This window comes from Heliconius melpomene, chromosome 14 (genome assembly GCF_056956725.1).
Source record: "Heliconius melpomene rosina isolate 202511_hmr_F chromosome 14, ASM5695672v1, whole genome shotgun sequence".
Taxonomy (NCBI): Eukaryota; Metazoa; Arthropoda; class Insecta; order Lepidoptera; family Nymphalidae; genus Heliconius; species Heliconius melpomene.
The window spans coordinates 4,555,470-4,580,542 of record NC_140402.1 but is presented as its reverse complement, the minus strand read 5'-3'; the positions used below and the strand labels follow the sequence as shown (position 1 = coordinate 4,580,542).

The window sequence follows — 25,073 nt, the reverse complement described above, 5'->3', positions numbered from 1 at the left end:
GTTACACAGGTGTTATATTAACATGTTTTAAATTCCTACTAAATGTTAGTGTTTTCAGTTTTGAATGTACGTGACTTTTTTATTATATACGCTTCAAAAATATATTACCAGTGCAATGCCTATTAATATTCTTATTTACATATAGAAGTACATATTATACACAACACCGAGTGTGGGTTCGATTCCTTCTCGAGGTAATGAAAAAATCAACAAGCAATGCATCTAGAACTCTGTGGAAAATGGTGAACGGAGTGTCTTACGCTGCTACATACAAGTTCAGTTCAATCAATACATTTACAATATTACGGTTAATAGAAGATAATTAATAATTAATGAATTCCTCATACCATTGCTGCTAGATAATTGAGACATAGACTGTGCTCTAACGATAACTATAATTCGTTATATTAAAACAACTTGTTTACCTCCTCCCAGTAGGTACATCACTATACAAAATGATTATAGACTATAAATAAATATGCAGTAATACATGAGTAATTACGCGTTTACCCATTCTAGTGTTGTAATCTATGACACAGATCGTCATTATTCTGTTTGACCATGACATATGACTGTTAAAAGAATATTGTTTTTTTTAGCTTCCCGCTGTATCCCGCATGTAGCAGGGTAGGCAGAGGGAATTTAGTGATCAGACACTTTATTCCCCAATTTCCGCTGAATTCTGAAACCATTTTGCTTGTTGTTTTTTCTCCAGACCAGATTGAATAAATAAAAATATTAAATATTTCTTGTCCCGAATGGGAATCGAATACACAACCTCTCGCGTTAACAGTCACACGCTTTTGCCCATGCTCTACGACATATAAATATTTGATTTGATTTTTAAACAAAGACTTAGTTTTGACGAAATAATCGTTAATAGAATTTAAGTAAAAATGATTCATTTAAATTACGTTTCATAGGTTTTGCCAGTTTTAAATGAATCGTTTCTTTAAATTGTTCATCTATATATATAAAATCGAAAGGTCACTCACTCATCACGAAATCTCAGAAACTACATGTGCTAGGAATCTCAAATTTTGCATAGGAGTTATTTATAGGACGTAGGTGCACGCTAAGAAATTTGCAATATTCGACTTCTAAGGGGTTGTTTTTGGGGTTGAAAGTTTGTATGAAACTTCGTTACTACAAATGCTAGGAGTCTCAAATTATGCATGGACGTCACTTATAGGACGTAGGTACTCATGGAGACAGAAATTAATAATAACGTAGTTCACGCAGGCGAAGCCGCGGCCGGGCCGCTAGTCTTCTATATTATCACTTCTATTATTAGTACAGAGAACAGCAAACAACAAGATCGAAGGTATATGACATTTGCGGCAGATAAATATTTCAATACATAGCTACGTCTGCATTACATTGGACGACCTATAGATAAACTATAACCTCAAATTTCTTGATATACATACCTATATAAATATAATACTTATATATAAAATTAAATTACATTTTATTTATATGTTTTTTATATAAATGAAATAAATTACATTCGTTTGACCCTCAAAGAGGATGCAAGTCGACCCTTACGAGGTGAAAACGAGCATTTTTCATTGATGTCTGTTATATAAAATTTACTTTCATAGCGTTTCAAGTTTAACTAAAGGCATAAGAGATTTTTTTATATATTTTACAGTGCTAAAAGGTTGATTGGTGATTAATTTTTACTTTTTTTTTTATTTTAACTTTTCAAAAAAATAAGACAGTAGTGCAGAGAGACAGTGGCGACAGGTTGTGGATTCGAATCCCACTAGAGCAGGAAATTAAATATTTAATATTTTCTTTTCTTTGCTCTGGTAACAAACCTCGTAACAGTTTAATACTTAGGTTAGATTTAGGTTAATTTTACAATTTTCTTAATTTATAAGTAAATTCATGTATATTAAAACCGCTTCACGCTGTATCCCGCACACTACATGGCAGGCAGAGGGAACCTAGTGTTAAGACCTTCCATTCCCCATTTACATTTTCAACTAGGTATATTAAGGGAAATTAAATTATACACAGACAGCAAGTACTTATACAAATTTTACAGTATAATATAAAAGAGACCGCCCGTTCCACTAACACTGACAACAGAATAGTGATGTGCTCGCTCATTGTGACAGTCGACTGTCAATTGCGACACACTGTGTTGCAAAAAGGTCTTTGTACTTGTATCCGATTCCAATTCCATGCATGTATGGAATATTGAGAAAGATGCAGGTGGTAGATGACTTTAAAATGTCATTACTGCTTTAAAAATCAATATTATTATCAAAATCATTCTATTTTATACAGGAAAATAATATTTTTAGGTGTAAGCTGTACTGTACGTACCTAATGATAACTTTATACCTAATTTGTTTTTTTAGGCAGAGGAAATTCCATTTCTATTAAGACACTTCCGTTCCCCTTTTCCCGCGGAACTCTGGACGCATTGCGTGTTAAATGAAAATATTAAATATTTCATATGATCGAGTGGGAATCAAACCCATAACCGGTCGCGTTTACAATCATTCGCTTGTGCCACTGCACTACGACTGGTCTCATCAATTTTGTTGACTATTTAATATGAATAACGATATTAACTATGCTAATGTTCCTTAAATAGAGAACTCCATAGGATACTAAATTATAATTCACTGTAACAAATCAATATAATTTAAATATTTCTAATTGTTTTATTAATCGATACTCAAAGACTCTACGTGATCAGTAATTTTTTATTTTAAATGATTATTTATTAATTTTTAACGAAATATTTTAGCAAAAAGTTGATATTTCTAATTATAATTTAAGCGAACTGGTTGCTTTTATGAACTAGACGAGGTAAATAGTTCAGCGTGGGCATGTTTATGTCGTTTTCTATTGAAGTAGGCGTAATTTAGTCCTTAGATTGTCTAGATCCATTAGGGCCTGAGATTAGGAAACAAAATTTAATTTCGTGCTTATCTAACAAAATATATCAACTTATTTGGATTAAAAATGTATGGAAATATATAGAAAATGTATGGAAATATATAGAAAATGTAATAACTTTTTACTAATTTCTTTCAGCATTTTCTCCACGTTTACTGGAAATATCAACGTGAAAATAATATCACGATATCAAATAGCAAAAAAAAGGAAGCAAACGAGAGCTCTATTGTTGTTACCGATTAAATACTCGTACTCCATATACAGCAAGTGCCGTTAACTTTCACATTATTATTATTAATAATAAACGTTTGTTATGTATGTTTGTACGTGACTAGTTTGGCGCCTAGGCGATAGATTTGAGTACTAGGCATTCGAAACACGTCCGATACATCGATTGGACAAGCTGTTCTAGATGTACGAATACGTTTTATGCCATATAAATTTCTTTTTAGAATTTGTCATCTATTTAAGCGTCACGCTGTATATATACGGCAGGGAAGGCAGAGGGAACCTAGGGTTAGGATACTCCGTTCCCCATTTTCCGCCGAATTCTGGAGGTTGAGTGCTTTGCATTGACATAAGAAAATGGACATATTAAATATTTAATTTCCTCGAGTGGGAATCGAACTCACAACCTGTCGAGAATACTGTAATTCATTCTGGAATTTCAAGATATTTCTTATTTATAATGAAAAAGTCAAAATATTCGATATAGGAATATTACTATGTATGTATTTTTTTTACTTCTTTAGAAACAAACAGGGTCGAAAAACTAAGTTAGCTTTCACTTTAAACCACTTTACATAATTGATAATAATTGCCTTTTGTAATGGAATAAGAAGTGTTCAATTAATGACACTTGAAGAAAGGATGTTATGTCATTTTAGTTTCCTTTATTTAGATTGGGCCGTATTAAACTACAGTCGTCCACTTAATTTTGGTTATTTAATATTGTTTACACTGGTTTCTATGTAATTTTACTTTAATGTTAAGACTAAATCTAAAATGTGTTTAGAATTTGCATAATAATTAGAAACGATTGGCGATAAGTTGTGGATTCGATGCCCATTCGAGGAAATAAAATATTTAATATTTTCATTTCTATTCTGTGGTGTCGATTCGCGCTCTGGTGACTCTAGAATTAAGCGGAAAGTTGGGAGCGGAGTGTCTTAACACTAGGTTCTAAAAGCGTAAAGCTAAAAAAAATCAATTGAGTTACAATTATTACTTATTTAATATCACTTGCCAAAGTCACGGCTTTCATGAAATAAGTGTGATGTTATTATTTAGATTTCAATTATCGCCTAGATCTAATAATGTCGCGATTTTCCAAACATATTGTACGTGTACGTGTTAATCGAATAAAAATCACGAACGTTCTTAGAAAATGTTTCGCTATTTACAAGCATTGTATGGTAATTGTGCGCTGGGAAGAAACATGACCAACTTTTCAATGGCGGATGGCAAAAACTTACGTTATTATACATTATATATTATATATGTACTTTATATATGTATATTGAGACTATTGAAATTTGGTTAAATAATTTAAACGCAAGAGAATTTATGTAGAATATCAATAAGTTTGCGGTATTCATTTGCATATAATAACATCACAGCAGGGTAGGCGGAAGCCTAATGTTAACACACTCCGTTCCCCATTTTCCGCCAAATTCTAGAGGCATTTTGTATTGGGTGGTGGAACTTAACCCCAAACCCACAACCAGTCGCTTTTCAATCACAATTTATGTCAATTTACCTTATATTAATTTACATATAATAGCACTAAAATAATATAGAATAATTAAATTATGTTCTTCACTTCGATAAACTAGCTAAAAATTGTTTTCAGTCAAGTAGGTGTTCTGTAGGTAGACTTTACTATTACTGCATGGCAATAGCACGATTTACACAAACAAGCCTTATTTGTAGTCTGTCTGTGTGGATGTTTATTCTAATCAGCATTATGTCACCAGAGAGCTAGCTGGTCCTCTAAACTGCATAGGTACATTGGATTTAACGGCATTTTAACTAGGGTTAAGAATTTAAAAGTAATAGACCAGCTCTGACAGAGAACGCAATAATAGTAATAAGAAAAGTGGTGCTCGCCCACTGCCTTCTCAATTGAGATTGAGATGTTGCTAAATTGACCTTCTCCATCTTAGCGTGTGTAACGTTTATTAAAGGCAATCATATGCTCTATTTGATTTTTTTTTAACCGACTTTCGTAAAAGAAGGTTAGCTATTCGGCTGTAGTTTTTTTATGTTTGTCACCTCCGAAGTTATGACTGGGTGAAGAAGAAACGAAGAAAGTTTGGTTAGGTTCTGATTATGGGGTCCGTTTGAGATTGAAGAAGTCGTCATTTTTTTATTTGTTTATATAATTTTGTATAACGTCATTATTTAAATATTCATTTTATTTCCGTTTATCCTATTCCTTATATTTAAATGCATTATATAGAACATTCATATAAAATTATTATCATTTTGTTTTTGTGAAGAAATTCATTGAAGATAAGATAACTGGATCACAGCTGTAAAGTTATAAACATAAAGAGCACGTAGGAATGTTCTACCTAATTATGCGCATAAACTAACCTTTCGACGTACTATTACCTATTTGAAACTTGTTTGCCTTTGAAAGTGAAGAATATTTTATTGGTTATCAGCACCATTATACTGATGTACTCTACGTCACATACATGAGACAGAGAGAGAGAAAGAGAGAGAGATTCACAAGAGAAAATATAAACAATTCTATATAAGTTAAAATACAAATACTTGTACATAATATTTGTATTTTAACTTTCAAGAGTAAAACTATAGACAATTTTACCTTTACAGCCATGTAGAGACGATAACAATTTGCTACGAAGACCAATAAATTAAAGAATAACGGCATACATGTCTCGAAATTAAATTTAACCAACGAAAGAAATTATTTTTTTTCAAGTAATAATAAAATCGGCAAGTCAATTAGAAAGACGTGACGCTGTACCGACCTCAGGTTATTCGCGTCGGTGATCTCATCGTGCCCACGTCCTCGCTTAAACTCGTTTCTTACTTGTTTACTCCATGTAAAACTTAACGTTACCAGCTCGCTGTTCTGCAATCTTACGTCATTTTTGATAGCCGACGCTGCTTTTTCTTTTTTTCCACATACCAACTCACAATGGGTTTCTTGATCGGTACTTTTATATATAAACATTGAAGCTATTTTAAGATTAAGCGAACAGTTATAAATGTAGGAAGGGAGCGCGGAGAACCGGGTGGACCGTGCCCACCCCAGAATATCCCAATCTGGTGCCCATCCCAGAAATTTTGCTTACTTATTTATAAACAACATTTACACTCCATCCCCAGAAATAGTCCTATTTCTGGTGAAGAAACTTAATAATATTATGTACATACATTCATATAGCTAATATTATGTATTTATAATATAAAAGATTATTTACATAAATATATTTAACCTTGAAGAAAATGATATAATAATCTGTTATTATATCAATCGTAGTTGATTAAATTTTATTGAAATTAATCTCTATGCATTTTGTTTTTAAGTTTTATCTACTTGCACATGTCCAATATGATGTATCACATAAATTTGGTGTAGAACAAGCAAATATGATAAGATATATAAAATTATTTAAGCAATTATGTTGCGTAACGCCGAATATTTCTTAAATGAGCAATAAGTATATTTATAAAAAAAACCGGTCAAGTGAGAGTCGGACTGTCGGACTACTGAGGGTTCCGTACATATTTCAGGATAATATTTCAACAGGAAGTACCTACAATTTATAAAAATTGACAAACTTAAGTTTGCGGACGTATGCAGTCATTTTGTATAAAATAAACTGCAATTATAAGTTTGTAATGATTTTTTCTATGTAATATCTACACATTTTAACTTTTTGCGTGTATATCTTTATTTGTGCTCTAAGTGCACTTCTTATCAAATTTCATAGTTGGGAAGTGAAGAGAAGTGCCCTATAGATTTTCATTATGCAGTGAATTTCACATAAAATGCACCAAAATCCATGGAAAAATGCTCGTATCTTTTGATTGCGTTAACTTAGAAGCTTTTTTTGCTTCAAGGGGCCAAAGACTTACATAAACGATTATAATTTCAAGCTTGCTACCTCCCCGCGAGCTCGAGATAAATGATCTTAACAAACGAACAACAAAATGATCCTATAAGTCTTGCATTATTACCATTTGAGGTACGGAACCCTAAAAAAACAGCTGTTCTAGCTAGTTCCAATAAAAACGTTAATTATTGCAATCACAATAGCTATACAGACGCTAAGAAGACATCCTATAGCTAGTTTAACGTGACCATATGCACTTAAATGCTTGCATTGTCAAGTATTCGATACAGCAAGTAAAAAGATCGACCTCAATACTGAGCATGGAAAGTTGCTGCTGGAGACACACCAAAAAAGGAGACACTACTCAAATAAGTATTTAGTACATTCGACATTTTATGTCTACAGATATTTAAAAACATATGCTTTTTTAAATTTTATATAATTTGTAGTTGAGAATATCGTCGGTCCGCTCGACGTTCGAGGTTCTAGGTTCGAGTCCCGCAGGGGGCGCCCTTACAGTCGTCGACTTCCTCACAGGCAGCAACTTAGTGCTTCCATTTCTTCAGGGACAGAGTACCCTCTTCCATAGCCAACCGGTGTCGCTGCATTAACCTCATGTTCGAAAAAAAAATGTTTATTGTGCCCTAAGCTACAGGCTTAAATATATTAACATTGAAACGACCTTCCTTATGTCAGTTCTATTCATTTCGGTTTAGTTCAATTAGCGTTATTGAATTTGAAATATTAATAATGACTTAGAAGACATTTTGAATGCTCTTCGTAGAGATTGTGCAAGTTGCATTCAGAAATTAGATACATTATTTTTTTTTGTTTTAGATCTACGCTGTAAAACTCTTGGGAACCTTGTGTTAAGACATTTAGATTCCTTTTTTCCCGCCGAATTTTCGAGACATTGTGTGCTGAGTGAAAGAAATGAAAATATAATTAATTAATAATTCATTCTCCCGAGTGGAAATCGAACCGCAACTGTCGCGTTTAACATTTATTATAATACTTTAAATTAGATAATCAGTTTATATTAATTATTAAATTATAGTTATAGTTTAGTCGAGAAAGAAATACACACGCTCGAACTAATACGATAATAATACATGAGATTTAGTTATAAATAGAGTCTTCTAGTTATAGTGAGAAGCGTGCGGTTAAAATTGATATACCTTTACCACATATTGAAAATGTAAAATCGTTTTTTCCCGCACACAGCAGAGGCTAAGGAAATATAGTGTTAGGACACTCCGTTCCCCATTTTCCGCCAAATTCCCAACAAAGTGATGAAGTTTGGTGGCAGAACTCATTACCGTGTTTTGCCTCGACATCAGAGCAAATAAAAGGGAAATATAAATATTTTATTTCCTCGACTGGGAATCGAACCAACACACTGTATCGTTTACGGTCACATAACGTTCCTACGCCACGACTGGCCTCGTAAAATCGTTTTTAAAGTAATTATACATTTTCAATTAAACAAAAACAATAAAAATAACTGTTGCTTAGATTATTCCGGTTCAATCTAATGTCAATGTTATTTCCCGTTCCGCTTGCAATTGATTACATCATTTAACGTGATTTCATGAAAAATTGTTATTTATTATTATTTTTTCGAGACCAGTCGTGGCGCTGATTTATATGCATGACTGTCAAGTCAAAGTCAAAGTCAAAATATCTTTATTCCATAAAAATGCTTAACATTCACTTGGACATGTCATAAAAGATTAAAAAAAAAAATGGAAAACAAAATAACCAAAAAAAATGTGCAATTTTGACTTGAAAAAAGCCCGTTCAAATGGTTGAGCTCATGAGAAGATACAGGCAAAGAAACTCATGGCCACTCTTTTTAAATGCCAACATTTGTTATAAATCACAATTAACAATTTTAACTTAGAAATAGAGCAACTCATTTCCAAACATCTTTATCGCGAACATAATCTTTAACAGAGTAATATGCTTTTTGGCAGAGCCTGTGCTTTACCACTTTTTTAAATTTGTTCAGTGATAAATTAACCACGTCGTTTGGAAGTTTGTTATAAAAGTGTATACTTTGACCTACGAATGAGTGAGACACTTTATGGAGCCTAGAGAAGGGCACAGCAAGCTTATTTTTATTTCTTAAATTATATTGATGGAGGTCACTGTTTTTATTAAATTTATTAATATTCTTATGCACATATACTAAGTTGTCGTAAATATATGTACTGTAAGAGCGACAGCTCGTGGGTTCAATTCCCATTCATTTTTATTAATTTCTTCGCTCTGTTCTACCAGTCAACACGAAATGCCTTCAGAATTCGGCGGAAAGTGGGGAAGTATCTTAAAGGGAACGGACTGTAAACACTAGGTTCCCAGGTTCCCTACCCCGATATATGCGAGATACAACCTGAAGCTAAAACATTTTTTTTTATACTTGGTTTCGGCTATGACATCATAATGCTCTGTTTTTGCAATTGCCTTATTAAGGTTATCGTTCCAAAATATTAGCGATATCTCAAGATAAGATATATGTAGTTACATATATATTTACAAAGATATATTTGTAGGTAAGTTTTAAAACCATAAAAGAACTGATAGGAACAAATACCGAAATTTGTTTTAAAAACTTTACATTATTTACTCCATCATCTTTTATGTTAATTGGAAAATACGAGAAACATTAGGTATATAACTTGAAAGATAAACCAGAATAAATTGACATTAAAAGATATTATTGCTTTAAAAAAGATAATTATTGTTCTTAATATCTCCATTAATTATATCTTTAATGCGGATAAATCGCTATTTATTGTCGTGTAGGTGTTACATGTAGTATTAAACATTACGGTACCTACAATTATTATTTATTATTTGAATATTAATTTTATTTATTTCTTTAGCTTCACGCTTTATCCCATACTAGCGGACGCGCGCAGCTTCGCTTGCGTAATTAGGGGTGAATTCTAATAAACCATGAAACATGTGTTCAATGAAATATTTTTAAGAGTCTAAATTTCAAATTTTATAAAAATCGGTGGCGTTTTAAAGATTTTTCCATACAAAGTTTCAACCCCTTATTTGCACCCTTAGGGGGTGAATTCTAGAAAACCACAAAATACGTGTTCAATTAAATACTTTTAAAAATCTAAATTTCAAATTTTATAAAAATCGGTGCCAATTTTTTTTTTTTCCATACAAACTTTGAACCCCTATTTCACCTCTTTAGGGTAAAAATTTTTCAAAATCCCTTCTTAGTGGATGTTCAGATTACGAAAGTAAACATCTGTCCAAATTTCACGTTTCTACGCACAGTGGTTACGGCTGTGCGTGCGTCTTACCTCAGTCAGTGAGTACAAGTCCTTTTATATATATAGATATTGCAGGGTAAGCAGAGAGAAGTGTTAAGACACTCCGTTTTCCATTTTCCGACGATTTTACGACGACAACGAAAAATATAATTTTAAATTAATATTTCAATTCTTGGAGTGGGGGTCGAACTCACAACCAGTCGCGTTTACAGACAATTGAGCCTCTGCGCCACGACTGGCCTCAAAAAGATTTCTTTAATTTAATATAAGACTAGACCGACCATATGGTCGACGACCTTCTTATGGCTGTGACTGGTTCGTAACACCCACGTTAATGCCGACTTGCTCTCACCAGCTTAAGCCGCCTATTCTTTGAGAACAGTAAATTTATAGGCAAATACAGTAAATTCATAGGTATTAATATTCAAATAATAAATAATATTTTAGTGTACCGTAATGCTCCATACTATATATAACACCTACACTTATCCGTATTAAAAATATTATTATAAACTAGTCGTGTTCCTAGCCGATTGTACGAAGAATACAGGGTGAAGCTGTTTATATTTAATTTTATTAATTTTTTAAGCCTACAAATTATAGCCAACTTTGTCTATAGCTCGAGTTCTTTGCTATGTTCCAAAATAACTAACTCATAAAATATTAGAACTTGGTTATACTGCACAAAAAATGGTCATTGGCAAAACTGGTCTGTAATTGTAAACTGGTTTATATTTTGTATCAAATAAATATTCGTCTGTCAATCTTAGAAACGCAAAGACTAATATTCTAGAGAATTTCCTATAAGACAGGCTATAAGCTATCTAAAAAAATTGCAAAGGTTAACTTGACTTAGTTTTACACTGTATCCCTAGCGGGGTAGTCAGGGGGAACGGAGCGCCAAAGGCTACATTCTCTGCATACCTCTTTCGCCTTGTTCACTGTCATCAACCTCTTCATAACAGCCCTCCCGGGGGATCCTCTTGCTTATTATTTATTAAATTATGATTTAAAACATTTCCATAGAGTCGGTTCCCGTTTTCCTTTTATCTATCTATCTTTATTAAAACGAGCCAAATTACACTAGTTTTTATTCATATGATTTTTAAGGTCGTCGATGTAATCGTCGGCGTCATACAATTATTTCCGCCAGTTATTATTTTGCACTTGAAGCCAACAATGGGTCACCTTGGTATCGTCGCGTAGGCAAATGTAATAATGCCTTAAAAGTAATGGCTACATTAATATAGAATTATGTACTATAAATTCTTTTAAATTTACCATTGCAAATTGGAAATAAAAAATGTGGATATAATTTAATTAAATTAATTAAAATTTTTGAGACATTACGTGTTGAGTGGGGGAACTAGACGCCACGCTTTGTTTTGTTACCAGAGCGGAAAAATTACAATATGGAATACTTTTATTCCCCGAAAAAAGAAAACGTTTATTACGTATTTTTATTTTATTCTACAAATAAAATATATCTGAAACGATCATCAGCTCTGATGACGGCCCTAACTTGTCTTCTCACGCCGCCACCGCCGCGCCGGCGATCCGCGTCGATGACCGTGGTTCGCGTCCGTGTCTCCGCGATGCCATACGAAAATGCTAATTTTCGGATTCACCGAAACAATAAATTACACTCAGAATACCAATACAATACGAATGAAGAAAAAATATTTATGTATGCCATATATGTTTATAATTGTTATTGTTTTTTTTTTGTAAAGAATTGTTATAAGTACCATAAAAACGTAAATGTGAAATGAGAGCCAAGTAAAAAAATGTTGAGTAAATGTCGTTCCCGATTGCACCGACAAATAATGGGAGATCTATATGGGTGCCAAGTTCTCTTTTTACTTTTGATAAAATTCAATTTTACTGAGCTGTCTTGAACTGAAACGGAGGTAGTCGACCGAGTTACTTTAAAATAATTTTAAAATTCACAACTTAATGATAACTTTAGCTAATTAGATTGTTTACTAGTAATTAGATTGTTTTAAGTTATTAAGTAACTAGAGGTAATTTGACTTATTTATTATAATTTATTGTGAAATTTAAGCATAAATTAAGCATTTATTTCTGTGGCAGACCTTGTATACGTGACACCAAGTTATAAATAATAAGAATAAGACAAAATAACTAACAGCTTTACTAAAAACAATAAACAAATACATATATTTCTCATAAACAAATTAATCACAAGCACTTATTGAAATCTCTGGTTGAGTAATACGCCCAATATAGATAGAAGAGTCGTCACCATCTGAGTCAGGATCTGTTCTTGCGAAACCATATGGTAAATATCTCTTAAGAGCTGAATGTGAAAATTTAGGTTTTAGCTATTTTATTATTCACTTAGAGAAATTCTGTTCTTTTTGTTAATTAACAAATCTAATCTAATCTAGCTTCACGCTGCATCCCTCGCGAGGTAGTAAAAGAGAACTCTACATACCTCTTTCGCCTCGTCCATCTGTCATCAACATGCCCTCAGGAGGGTCCTCATGCTTTTTACGTCAATCGAGGTCTCCCCTACCTCTCTTACCGTTTAATAAATCAATAATTCAAGGAAAACTAAATTTCCTGTGTTATACATACCTACAAAATTTAAATCTCATGATATAGTCCTTATTCCTGTCAATTATTTATTTGTCAATCGACAATGTTATTGCTTCTGGTTTAATTTCTTAATTACATAATTCTTAATGACATATTTATTTTATTTTGTATAAATATAAAAATCGCTGTATAATGTGAAAATTTATAAGTTACTTTTCATCGACTACAGTTATGAATTTTGGCACGAAATGAAAAATGTGGGAAAAATGTGAAAAGAGAAAATAGAAAATATCTATAATATTTCATAAAAAAAGGCATTACAATCTTATATTTGTAGTTCATTTCATACAAAATGGGCTCATATGCCTGTAAACTTAAGTATTGGTTCAGAAGGCTCGGTGGTCTAGTATGACTCGCACTTGACAGATTTTTTTAATAACATTACAGTGTACTCAATTGTTCTGTTCTGTTCTTTCTAATATGGCGTTCCGAGCGTGCCAGTTGAGCACAAAATCACTTCGCCAGTGTCACGTTGAAGCTCAATTGTTTTCTTCAAACTTGTATTTAATTACTTTAAAACAAAATATATATAACGTAATGTCAGTTGCAAGAACAATTGTGATTCGTATAAATATGTCATGGTCAATTTGCTTGTGTTCGCGGAATTATCAACCCTTTATACTTGTAAGATGTACATACACTTGTGTCAGAAATCTTTCGAGAGAATAATTATTTTTGAAATCTTCATAGGTTCTCTTATTTCTTATTCTATTGGTGGTGGTGGTGGTACTGGTTATTAAGATTTTACTATTTGACCCCACCACCTTTTGGATTAATAACTTGTCTATTTTAATTAAACACGTACATAAATACGAAGCAATTCTTTATCTTGACTGATGTCTATTTTCATCTTATTTTACTTTCTATACTTACTTTCCGGTATAATATTGAAACAAAGAATATTTTTTAATATATTAGAGGATAGGCTCCATCTACAACCATAGGACCATAATCCTTACTAGAAGGTACCTGCTTGGTATTTATGTACATAGCAACCGACTCTGAAAGTTATCACTTTCTAGTAGCAGTGTTGAACAACGTCTAATTGTTTCGGTTGTGAGATTCCAAATGGACCTATGACTAAATATAAAACATATATTGGATAAATGCTATTAATAAGGTAAATTAAATTTTTTTTTTTATTTATTACTAAATATAACATGACCCAATTAAAAATAAATAGCTAAAAGTAGAATTAAATATGCATAATAATATAAGGAATATATTTAAAAAAACTATGTAATTCTAAAGAAAAACGTAACAGTTTGTTCGCGTTTGTTATTTGTTTGTTATTGATCGTCTAGAATACAAGGACCGAATTAGGACATGTTTGATTCAGATCGCTAGGCGACAAATTGCGTTCATGATTAAAATATGAGAATTTGGGACGAGCTGTAAAGAAACCTGCCTATTAATATAAACGTATAATATATTTCCATTTCCATTTAACATATAATATGGTTGCTTAATTCAATATTTTGTTTTTTCGAATACAGTTAACTATAATACCTAAATATATATTTTATATCTATTATCATTTGGAAATCCAATTATATAATTAATTGTCATTTCTTCCACCCAATAGTTTATTAGTTCTGAAAAGGATAACATTACAGAGAATGGGTCCTTACATGATATTGAGTCAGTGCTATATCGGGACACCAGTCGCCCACTTACGTTACAAAGCTTCTTTGTTCTATCAATGATATGATTACTTTAGTCTTTCTCTTTATGTATAAATCTCTGAGAATATTTTTAAATCTAAGCTTCATATTTATATATCGAAATAAATACTTGCATGTTCTGGTTATTTTTTCATATTATGTTTCTTAGCAACGGCTTTCATGAAATACATGAGCAATGATCATTAAGTTTAGTAATGATTTTTGTATGAAGCACTTTACATTTTGGGTTCTTTATAATATAGGTAATATTAACATATAATATATGTATTTATATACCTTTGGATGAAATAAATGTTACAGTTTTAATATATCTATCAAATTTATATTATTAAAATACACGAAAAAGCTTAATTTGGTTATTTTCAATTTCAATCTTATTTTGATATAGAGTCTGTTTAAAAATACAAATAAGAATAAAAAAAAATGTAGATAATAAAAATACCTATATTGGGGAAAAGAACAAAGCATACGGCAGTAGGCGATGGGATTCGCGACGGATCGGGTTGCTTGGTTCTTTCCTTGGTGGTAGTGAAAAATTGAAAAAAGATATTTTTGTTGTATGTATGTGGTATACATATTTTCGTAAACTGGGGGGGAAAAATGTGAACATTTAGCGCCTATTCATTGGGCCCGATTAATTATTATCTACATAAAAATACATTTTTTGTCTCAATGGCCTATTCAAGTTTTCTACTCCAAGTAGTGTTATCCTTTTGCCTGGTTGTAAAAGTTTTGAACTAAACACTATGGATGGGATATGGCTGGACCTGTCACGCTGCCACCTTTGCCACAACCGAGATATCTTCCCATATACTTACACCCGTATCGTGTCAGAAGAAGGTATATTGTTAATCTAAGAATAACACTTTATACCAATATAGATTTCTTATATATAGAGCTCCAATTATTCATACGATTGGATAAAAAAATATTAATAGTTTATTTAAATGTGATTGTAACTTTAATACATGCCGGTATTTTCCTATAGAACTTATGCATCAAAATATATAGACAGGAGATATTTATACATTAATAAAACAATTTTTACTATCAGAATACTTTAATAATCTTATATATTTCTTTGCAGGCGTCACCGTTGCACACACAATGATGTCCCGGAGCCATTGTTTGATGTGGAGCACACTACGAGCGTGGTCTCCGCATACAAACAAGATTATGATGAAAAACATGTCAGCCGTACTACAGCTGTTCATCACGAAGATCACTTGAGATTAGAAGGCGATTTTGAAGAACCCGAACGTCCTCGCTGGCAACCTGTTGAACGACCTAAGCCAACAAAACCAGAAGATAATCTAAAGCCTGAGGGCGATTTTGAAAAAAGAAGGCCCGAGGAGTGGCGTCCAGGAGAAAGAGCTCCTGTTAAAAAGCCTGAAGATAATCTGAAGCCAGAGGGTGATTTCGAAAAGCGAAAGCCGGAAGAGTGGCGACCTGGCGATAGGGCACCAACCCGTCGTCCTGAAGATAATCTAAAGCCAGAAGGTGATTTTGCTACACCTGAAAAAGAAACTTGGCGTCCAGCTGAACGTCAAAAACCTAAAAAACCTGAGGATAATTTACGTCCTGAAGGAGACTTTGAGAGACGTATTCCCGAGGAATGGCGTCCTGGTGATAGAGAGCCTGTAAGGCGCCCACAAGATAATTTAAGACCAGAGGGTGACTTTGAAGACAGACGGCCTGAAGAGTGGCGACCTGGCGATCGTGCACCTGTAAAGCGACCCGAAGATAATCTAAAACCAGAGGGAGATTTTGAGAAGCGGCAACCTCAACAATGGCAGCCTGGTGATCGAGCACCCACTCGTCGTCCTGAAGATAATCTCAGACCAGAAGGAGAATTCACGAGTCCTGAAAAAGACCTCTGGCGACCAGCTGAGAGGCAAAAACCAATAAGACCAGAAGATAATTTGCGTCCAGAAGGAGAATTCGAAAGGCGCAAGCCTGATGAGTGGCGTCCTGGTGATAGAGCCCCTATTCGAAAGCCTGAAGATAATTTAAAACCAGAGGGTGACTTTGAAGACAGAAGACCAGAGGTATGGAGACCTGGTGATAGAGCGCCGGTAAGACGTCCTGAAGATAATCTAAAGCCAGAGGGTGATTTCACTACTCCTGAGAAAGAACCGTGGCGCCCGGTAGAACGACAGAAGCCTAAAAAACCAGAAGATAATTTACGTCCTGAGGGAGAATTTGAGAAACGAAAGCCAGAAGAATGGCGTCCTGGTGATAGAGCACCTGTTCGACGACCAGAAGATAATTTAAAACCAGAAGGTGATTTTGAAGATAGAAGACCAGAAGAATGGAAACCAGGTGATAGGGCTCCAGTTAAAAAACCAAAGGATAATTTAAAACCAGAAGGAGAATTTGAACGGAGACGTCCTGAAGAATGGCAGCCCGGTGATCGAGCTCCAACAAAACGTCCCGAAGATAATCTACGACCAGAGGGAGAATTTACCACACCTGAGAAAGAGCAATGGCGACCAGCTGAACGGCAAAAGCCTAGAAAGCCTGAAGATAACTTATATCCTGAAGGAGAATTTGCAAAACGTAAGCCTGATGAGTGGCGCCCAGGTGACAGAGAACCTGTCCGTCGACCTCAAGATAATCTTAAGCCAGAAGGCGATTTTGAAGACCGTAGACCCGAAGCATGGAAACCAGGTGATCGAGCTCCTGTCAAGCGCCCTGAGGATAATTTAAAACCTGAAGGTGAATTTGAAAGAAGAAAACCTGATGAGTGGCGTCCAGGTGATCGGGCACCAACCCGGCGGCCAGAAGATAATCTTAAGCCTGAAGGTGAATTTTCTACACCTGAAAAAGAGCCATGGCGTCCAGCGGAACGTCAAAAGCCTAAAAAGCCTGAGGATAATTTAAAACCTGAGGGAGAATTTTCTACCCCAGAAAAACAAAAATGGAGACCTGCTGAACGACCAGAGCAGAAAAAACCAGAAGATAACCTTAGACCAGAGGGTGAATTTGAAAGAAGAAAACCTGACAAATGGCAACCTGGTGAGAGAGAACCTATTAGACGTCCAGAAGATAACTTAAAACCTGAAGGAGAATTTACTACTCCTCAGAAAGAACAATGGAAACCTGCTGAAAGGCCTCAGCAGAAAAAGCCACAAGATAATTTGAAACCTGAAGGAGAATTTACGACTTCGAGGACAATTACCGAAGATTATAAGCAAGTTATTGGAGAACGAGCTGAAATAATTAGACGTACTGATAATATTATTACAGAAGGCGAATTCACAGGTAATGAACATTTTTATTTCTATGTTATTTTATTTTGTAGTTTTTATAATCATTTATTTATGTATCACATACAATAAAAAACATTGACTTAATATTCTTCATTAGATCTCTACAGAGAATAAATTAAACCTTTAGCTGTTATTGTTAAATGTCATCTTATCAATTTTTAAATCATGTTCTTTACAGATACGACGACATTACGTACGGAGTATACTATTAAACCTGTGGAACGACCTAAACCAGTGAGACGTAATACTTGGACCAAAATCGAAGGAGATATGACAGTAGAAACAACATCAAAATCGGAATACATCGATTATACAGATACAGTTGAAAGAACTACTTTAATTACACGTAAAACAGATAATTTAACTCATGAAGGTGATATTGAGTTTGTAACTTCTAATCAAAAAGATTTTACAGAAAAAAGTACGATAGTAGAACGCCCTCAACGACGTCGTACATGGACAAAAGAAGATTTTGAAAAGTTCTATTCCTCTGAGGATATTGAAAATGTAACAACTACTCAAGAAGAATATAAGACTTATGAAGAAACACATCAAAAGCGTCTTATTGCAAGGAAACCAAAAGATAATCTTAAGCCAGAAGGTGATTTTGATGCACCAGTAAATGAAAAATGGCGACCTGCAGAACGCCCTAAACAGATAAAACCTGAAGATAATTTGCGTCCTGAAGGTGAATTTTCAACTCCTGAGAAAGAAAAATGGCGTCCAGCCGACCGACCAATTCAAAAGAAACCAGAGGATAATCTAAAACCGGAAGGTGAATTCGATCAGTACAAACCTGAAGAATGGCGCCCTGCTGAAAAGCAAACTCCTAAAAAGCCTATAGATAACCTTAAACCAGAAGGGGAATTTACTACGCCACAAAAAGAAGAGTGGCGTCCTGCTGAACGGCCTGTCCAAAAGAAACCTAAAGATAATCTAAAGCCAGAGGGTGAATTTGACCAATACAAGCCCGACGAATGGCGTCCCGCTGAAAGACAAACTGCTAAGAAACCTAAGGATAATTTAAAACCTGAGGGTGAATTTGATCAATACAAGCCCGACGAATGGCGTCCTGCTGAAAGACAAACTGCTAAAAAACCTAAGGACAACTTAAATCCTGAGGGTGAATTTGAGAGTCCATTAAAAGAAGAATGGAGACCTGCTGATCGTCCCAAACAAAAAAGACCAGAAGATAACCTCAAGCCTGAAGGTAAATTTGAAACGCCAGTTCATGAGGAATGGAGGCCTGCAGAACGTCCAAAGCAAATAAGGCCAGAAGATAATTTACGTCCTGAAGGTGAATTTTCAACCCCTACAAAAGAAAAGTGGCAACCCGCGGAACGACCTGTCCAAAGGAAACCTAAAGATAATCTTAAGCCAGAGGGAGAATTCGATCAACATAAGCCCGATGAGTGGCGTCCTGCCGAACGACCAACTCTTAAAAAGCCTAAAGATAATTTAAAACCAGAGGGTGAATTCGAGAGCCCTACAAAAGAGGAATGGAGGCCTGCTGATCGTTCAAAACCTAAAAAACCTGAAGACAATCTTCGTCCTGAGGGTGAATTTTCAACACCTGATAAAGTGCTATGGCGACCTGCTGAAAGACCTATCCAAAAGAAACCAAAGGATAACCTTATGCCTGAAGGCCAATTTGAAGTGCCTCATCATGAAGAGTGGAAACCTGCTGAACGTCCCGTTCAACGAAAACCGAAAGATAATTTAAGACCAGAAGGAGACTTTGAACAACCGCAACCCGAAGAATGGCGTCCCGCCGAAAGGCAAATACCTAAAAAGCCTAAAGATAACCTTAAACCCGAGGGTGATTTTGAAACTCCTGAAAAAGAAAAGTGGCGTCCTGCAGAACGACCGATACCTAAAAGGCCTGATGATAACTTACGGCCTGAAGGTGATTTTGAGAAACGGCGGCCAGAAGAATGGCGTCCAGGCGACAGGGCACCAGTGAAACGTCCAGATGATAACTTAAAACCTGAAGGAGAATTTACCACTCCGGATAAAATACAGTGGCAACCAGCAGAGCGACCTGTACAGAAAAAACCTAAAGACAATCTTAAGCCTGAGGGTGATTTTGAAACGCCAGAGAAAGAAAAATGGCAGCCGGCGGAAAGGCAAAAACCTAAAAAGCCTCATGACAATTTATGGCCTGAAGGGCAATTCGAACAAAGGATACCGGACGAGTGGCAACCAGCAGAACGGCCTGTTCAAAATAAACCAAAAGATAACCTTAAGCCTGAAGGAGATTTCGAAAAACCTAAACCAAAAGAATGGCGACCTGCTGAGAGGGAAACTCCCAAAAAACCAAAAGACAACTTGAAACCTGAAGGTGATTTCGAAACACCTAAACAAGAAGAATGGCGTCCTGCAGAAAGGCCTAGGCCTAAAAAACCAGAGGATAATTTACGCCCGGAAGGGGAGTTTGAAAAACGACAACCTGATCACTGGCGTCCTGGTGACCGTGAACCAGTACGTCGACCACATGACAACTTGCGACCAGAAGGCGAATTTACAACCCCAGAGAAGGAACAATGGCGCCCTGCTGAACGTCCTGAACAAAAGAAACCGCAAGATAACCTTAGACCAGAAGGCAACTTTGAACAACCTAAATCACAAGAATGGCGGCCTGCTGAACGACCAAAGCCTAAGAAACCTCAAGACAATTTACATCCTGAAGGCGAATTTGAGAAACGTCAACCAGAGAAATGGCGTCCTGGCGAACGAGCTCCTGTTCGTCGTCCAGATGACAATCTTCATCCTGAAGGTGATTTTACCACTCCTGAAAAAACCAAATGGCAACCCGCAGAAAGACCAAGTCAAAAGAAACCGAAGGATAATCTGAAACCAGAAGGAGAATTTAATTCTCGTACTCCGGAACATTGGCAGCCAGCAGAAAGACAAACGCCAAAGAAACCCCAAGATAATCTAAAACCTGAAGGTGATTTTGAAACACCTAAAAAAGAAAGGTGGCAACCAGCTGACAGGCCTGAGATAAAGAAACCTGTTGATAACCTTACGCCAGAAGGAACATTCGAAAAGCCTAAGCAAGATGAATGGCGTCCAGCTGAAAGACAAACACCTAAAAAGCCACAGGACAATCTTAAGCCAGAGGGTCATTTCGAAACTCCTACCCGAGATAAATGGCAACCAGCTGAAAAACCTGAAGTTAAAAAACCTAAAGATAATTTAAGGCCAGAGGGACAGTTTGAAAAACCAAAACATGAGGAATGGAAACCAGCTGAGAGACCAACACCTAAAAAACCACAAGATAATTTAAAACCTGAAGGCAAAATTGATACACCAAAACGCGACGATTGGCGTCCGGCCGAACGTCCTGATGTCAAGAAACCCAAGGATAATCTTAAACCTGAAGGAAAAATGGAAGTTATTCGTAGAACTGATTACTCCATAACTAAAGGAGATAGAGCTGATGTTGTTAGACATGAAGACCATTTGAAAATGGAAGGAAGTATTGATGTTCATCGCTCAAGAGACGATTACAAACGTATTGACAAAACTGAAAAAATTATAATACAGAGACATGAAGACAATTTACGAACAGAAGGTGAATTTATTGATTTACATGTCCGAAATGATTATAGTGCTACTAAAGGTGAACGGGCACCAGTAGTAAAACCTCAAGATAACTTAAAACCTGATGGTAAATTTTATAAGCCAGAAGTAGTACCATCCCAGCCAGCTGAAAGGCGCAAACTTATAAAACATGTTGATAATATAACAATTGAAAGAGATTTGGATATACGTAAAAATGTCGATAGAGTTGATATAATCCGAAGAGAAGACAACTTGAAGATAGAAGGTGAATTTATAGATATGAAGCAAAGAAATGACTACAATGTAGTTACAGGTGATAGAAGAACTATCGTTAAACATGAGGATAATCTTAAGATGGAAGGTACAATGGAAAATATTCGCTCTTCTGATACATATCGTGTTGTAAAAGGCCAAAGAGTTAAATTAACTCGCAGAGAGGATAATCTTAAAATAGAGGGTGTTTTTGAAGACCATACTCGCAGGGATGACTACAAAGTAAAAAAAGATGTCAAGTCAGCTATTACATATTACCCAGAGAAGGATGAGCCTAAAGATACTACAGATGGACAGAAGCCTGATAAACCCACGTACACACAAAAACATGACAAGAATTATATCGATGATAAAACATCAGTTTCTGAGCACTATACTAAATACATTGAAGATGACTCTAGTCGTTATACAACACTAAAAACATCAGAAGTAACCAATCTTTCTCAACGACATTCTCCTCAACCAAATGGACAGAATGATTATTCTGGTCCTAAAGATGAGAAACCTTCACGACCTAAATGGGATAAACCTGGAAATAGAGAAGATAGTCGCCCTATAAAGAGTGATAAACCAGAAGAAAGACCTGAATATAAAACAAAAGAAAGATATCGTGATGAACCAGAAGATAAACCTCATTATAGACCTGAGAGTGACAGGCCAGTAGACAGAACAAATGAGAAGCCAATGTCAAAACTTAACTATCACCCAGGAGAGAGACCAAATGATAAGACTGGAGAAAGGTCTTGGGACACAGCAAATAATAAGCCTCATTTATCAGAACGACGTCCTGGTGATAAATCTAGAGAGATACCTATTTATGGACCAGGCGAGCCACAGGATACACAAAGTAGAAGAGAAGATAATATAAAACCTGACAAACATTTTGGTCAACCTACTAAACCACAGTGGCAGACAAGCGAACGAGCTAGTCCTATTCGACCGAAGGACAATCTATATCCCGAAGGAAATAATAAACAATATCCATCGTCTGTCAGTAGGGCTGATTATTCTCAAACCAAGGAAAGTTCTCACTCAGTTATAGAGGAACGACATACCTCCCATCGCTCTAGTCCTGAAGCGAGTAAAAGGATTCACGATACAAGTAATTTAACTGATATAACTGCAAGAGATATTGACACCTCTAAACATACACATTCTGATCATGATGTAAAATCATACATTACTAAAACTATATCCGATAAGCACCATGATAGCAGTGTGCAAAAATCTCATTCAGAGACACGTACTACTAAAGTGATGGGAACTCATGATAAAGTAGTTGAAAAGTCTCATATAGTTTCTGGTACTAAAGGTCACGATGGTCCATCAAATGTAAACCGTAATAAATTGCAAGACACTTCTATTACATCATCATCAAAAGATGTAAGTCAGTCATTATCACGCGATACTACCGACCGGAATGCAACGGATCGTTCACATAAAAGACAATCTACGGAAAGAAATGTTATAAATAAGAGTGATACTACAAATATTCAACATTCATCTTCTACTAATAAAATAATAAAACAAATAACAGAGAAGAAGCTAATTGCAGGGAAATGGGTAAATGTAACTAGAAATGTTGAAGTCGTGACGAATACTGATAAATCAGGAAGTGCAAACTTGAAAAATGTAATTGATGGGCGTACTGAGGTTGATAAAAACAAAACCAGAAACATCTCGAGCAACATTGTATCTTCAGGACAAGTGAATTTAAGCAATGACAGTCAAAAGTTCCAGAACACTGCGAACACCACATTTGTAGTGGAAAAGAGAACTGATAATTTAAATCAATCATCAAATCATTCAGTCTCTGAACATTCAACAAAAGATATTGGTGCAATATCTTCACAGAAAATTATAAATTCTGGACAACATTCAACATCTTCGAATCAAAATATACATACCCAACATCATGGTTATGTATCTTCAGATACCCGTTCCCATGAAAACATACACAATTCCACACATTCCACTCAGTCAATGAGTCACGTCGAAAATAACACTTCCCATTCGACACACACCAATTCTAGACAAACACAGAGACATATTACAGGAGATCACATTCATAGAAAGCAAATAATTACAGAGTCACCTATTCATCACATGACTTCATCTTATGATACAGACGATCAACATCAGCGTGGTACTCGTTCAAGCGAGCGTCAAGTGCAAAGATCGTCAACAGGAACGTCATCTTCAGGAAGTCGTGTCGAGCAAAATATTTCTAAAGTATCATCAGTGCATCAATCACACAATCATAGCGTAAACAGAAATCAAATAAGTGACAGTGTAACAAAAACGAGCATTGAATTTCAGAGAGCCATGCACGGCGGAGGAGAAGCCTCAACTGTATCAACAGACCAGGCTTCGCGTAGTGGACACCATAAACGTACATCCGATTTGGTATCTGATTTGTCAAGTACAAATGCAGTACTTCATAGAAAAGGTGTATCTTCGACAACTGAAGCCCATCATTCTATCAGTTCCACTGCAGCCGCACAAAGAAAGAGCATAACGAACCTCAATGAGCGTGGAGAATATATAAGTAACTCAACACATAGTGCTGACAGAAAGAGTATAAGTTCAATGCATCGTTCTGGTCGCGATCATACATCTGTAATTACTGAACAAAATGAAAACACCGATATCCGCCGTCAACAAAAACGTGACGGTCAATCAACACTGGCTGTAGATCGACAGCCGCGTGTTGTTGTTCGAGATAATCTTCGTGTCGGTGGAGAGTTTTATGGTCAATCTGAGGCTCGTTCCTACGGCAGCTTCTCAAGATCTAATCACACTGAAAAATCTGAAAGGAATGAACGTGTTGAAAAAGTGGAACGTCGAGTAAGGCATGGTACTACGTCAAATTTCGTTTTGGGAGACGGAGGCACGAGTTATAAGCGAGAATATACTACTCACGTCCATGGAACTTGCCCAGCAACGTTAATCGAGTCCCCGCGGACACCATTTAAGCATACTCGCGACTCAAGAGAGCACAAATTTTATACGGCAAAAACAAATCAGCAGAAATCTTAAATTTGTTGTATGTAACAACTACTAACCGATAGCCGTATCATTCTTTATGTACTCCAGCTTTGCATCTGATTAAGATTTTTATATAAATTTAATATTTTATACAAGCTAACATTGCTAGTCTAAAAAAATTTGTGCCTTTAATTTTAAAGATTATGTATGCATAATATCACTTCATTTAATATTGTTTAACTTAATTTTTTAAATATATTTATAACTTATCAATTATTGCCATGTAATAAAAAAATACTATATTATTTCGTTTTTTATTTTCACAAAATTAAAAATATATTTTGAATATTTGTAGGT

At 35.2% G+C, this 25,073-nt stretch overlaps 1 protein-coding gene across 1 annotated transcript in view; it reads left to right on the top strand.

Annotated features, from left to right (window-relative positions):
• Sdb (SAXO downstream of blistered) overlaps positions 1–25,021 on the top strand; it is a 31,971-nt gene extending 6,950 nt beyond the window's left edge. The window contains exons 3-4 of the mRNA XM_085197022.1: positions 15,704–17,880; positions 18,067–25,021. Coding sequence (XP_085053148.1) covers positions 15,704–17,880; positions 18,067–24,767 — 8,878 coding nt within the window. The 3' untranslated portion in view covers positions 24,768–25,021. The remainder of the gene's footprint in view (positions 1–15,703; positions 17,881–18,066) is intronic.
• Positions 25,022–25,073: the final 52 nt, after the last annotated feature.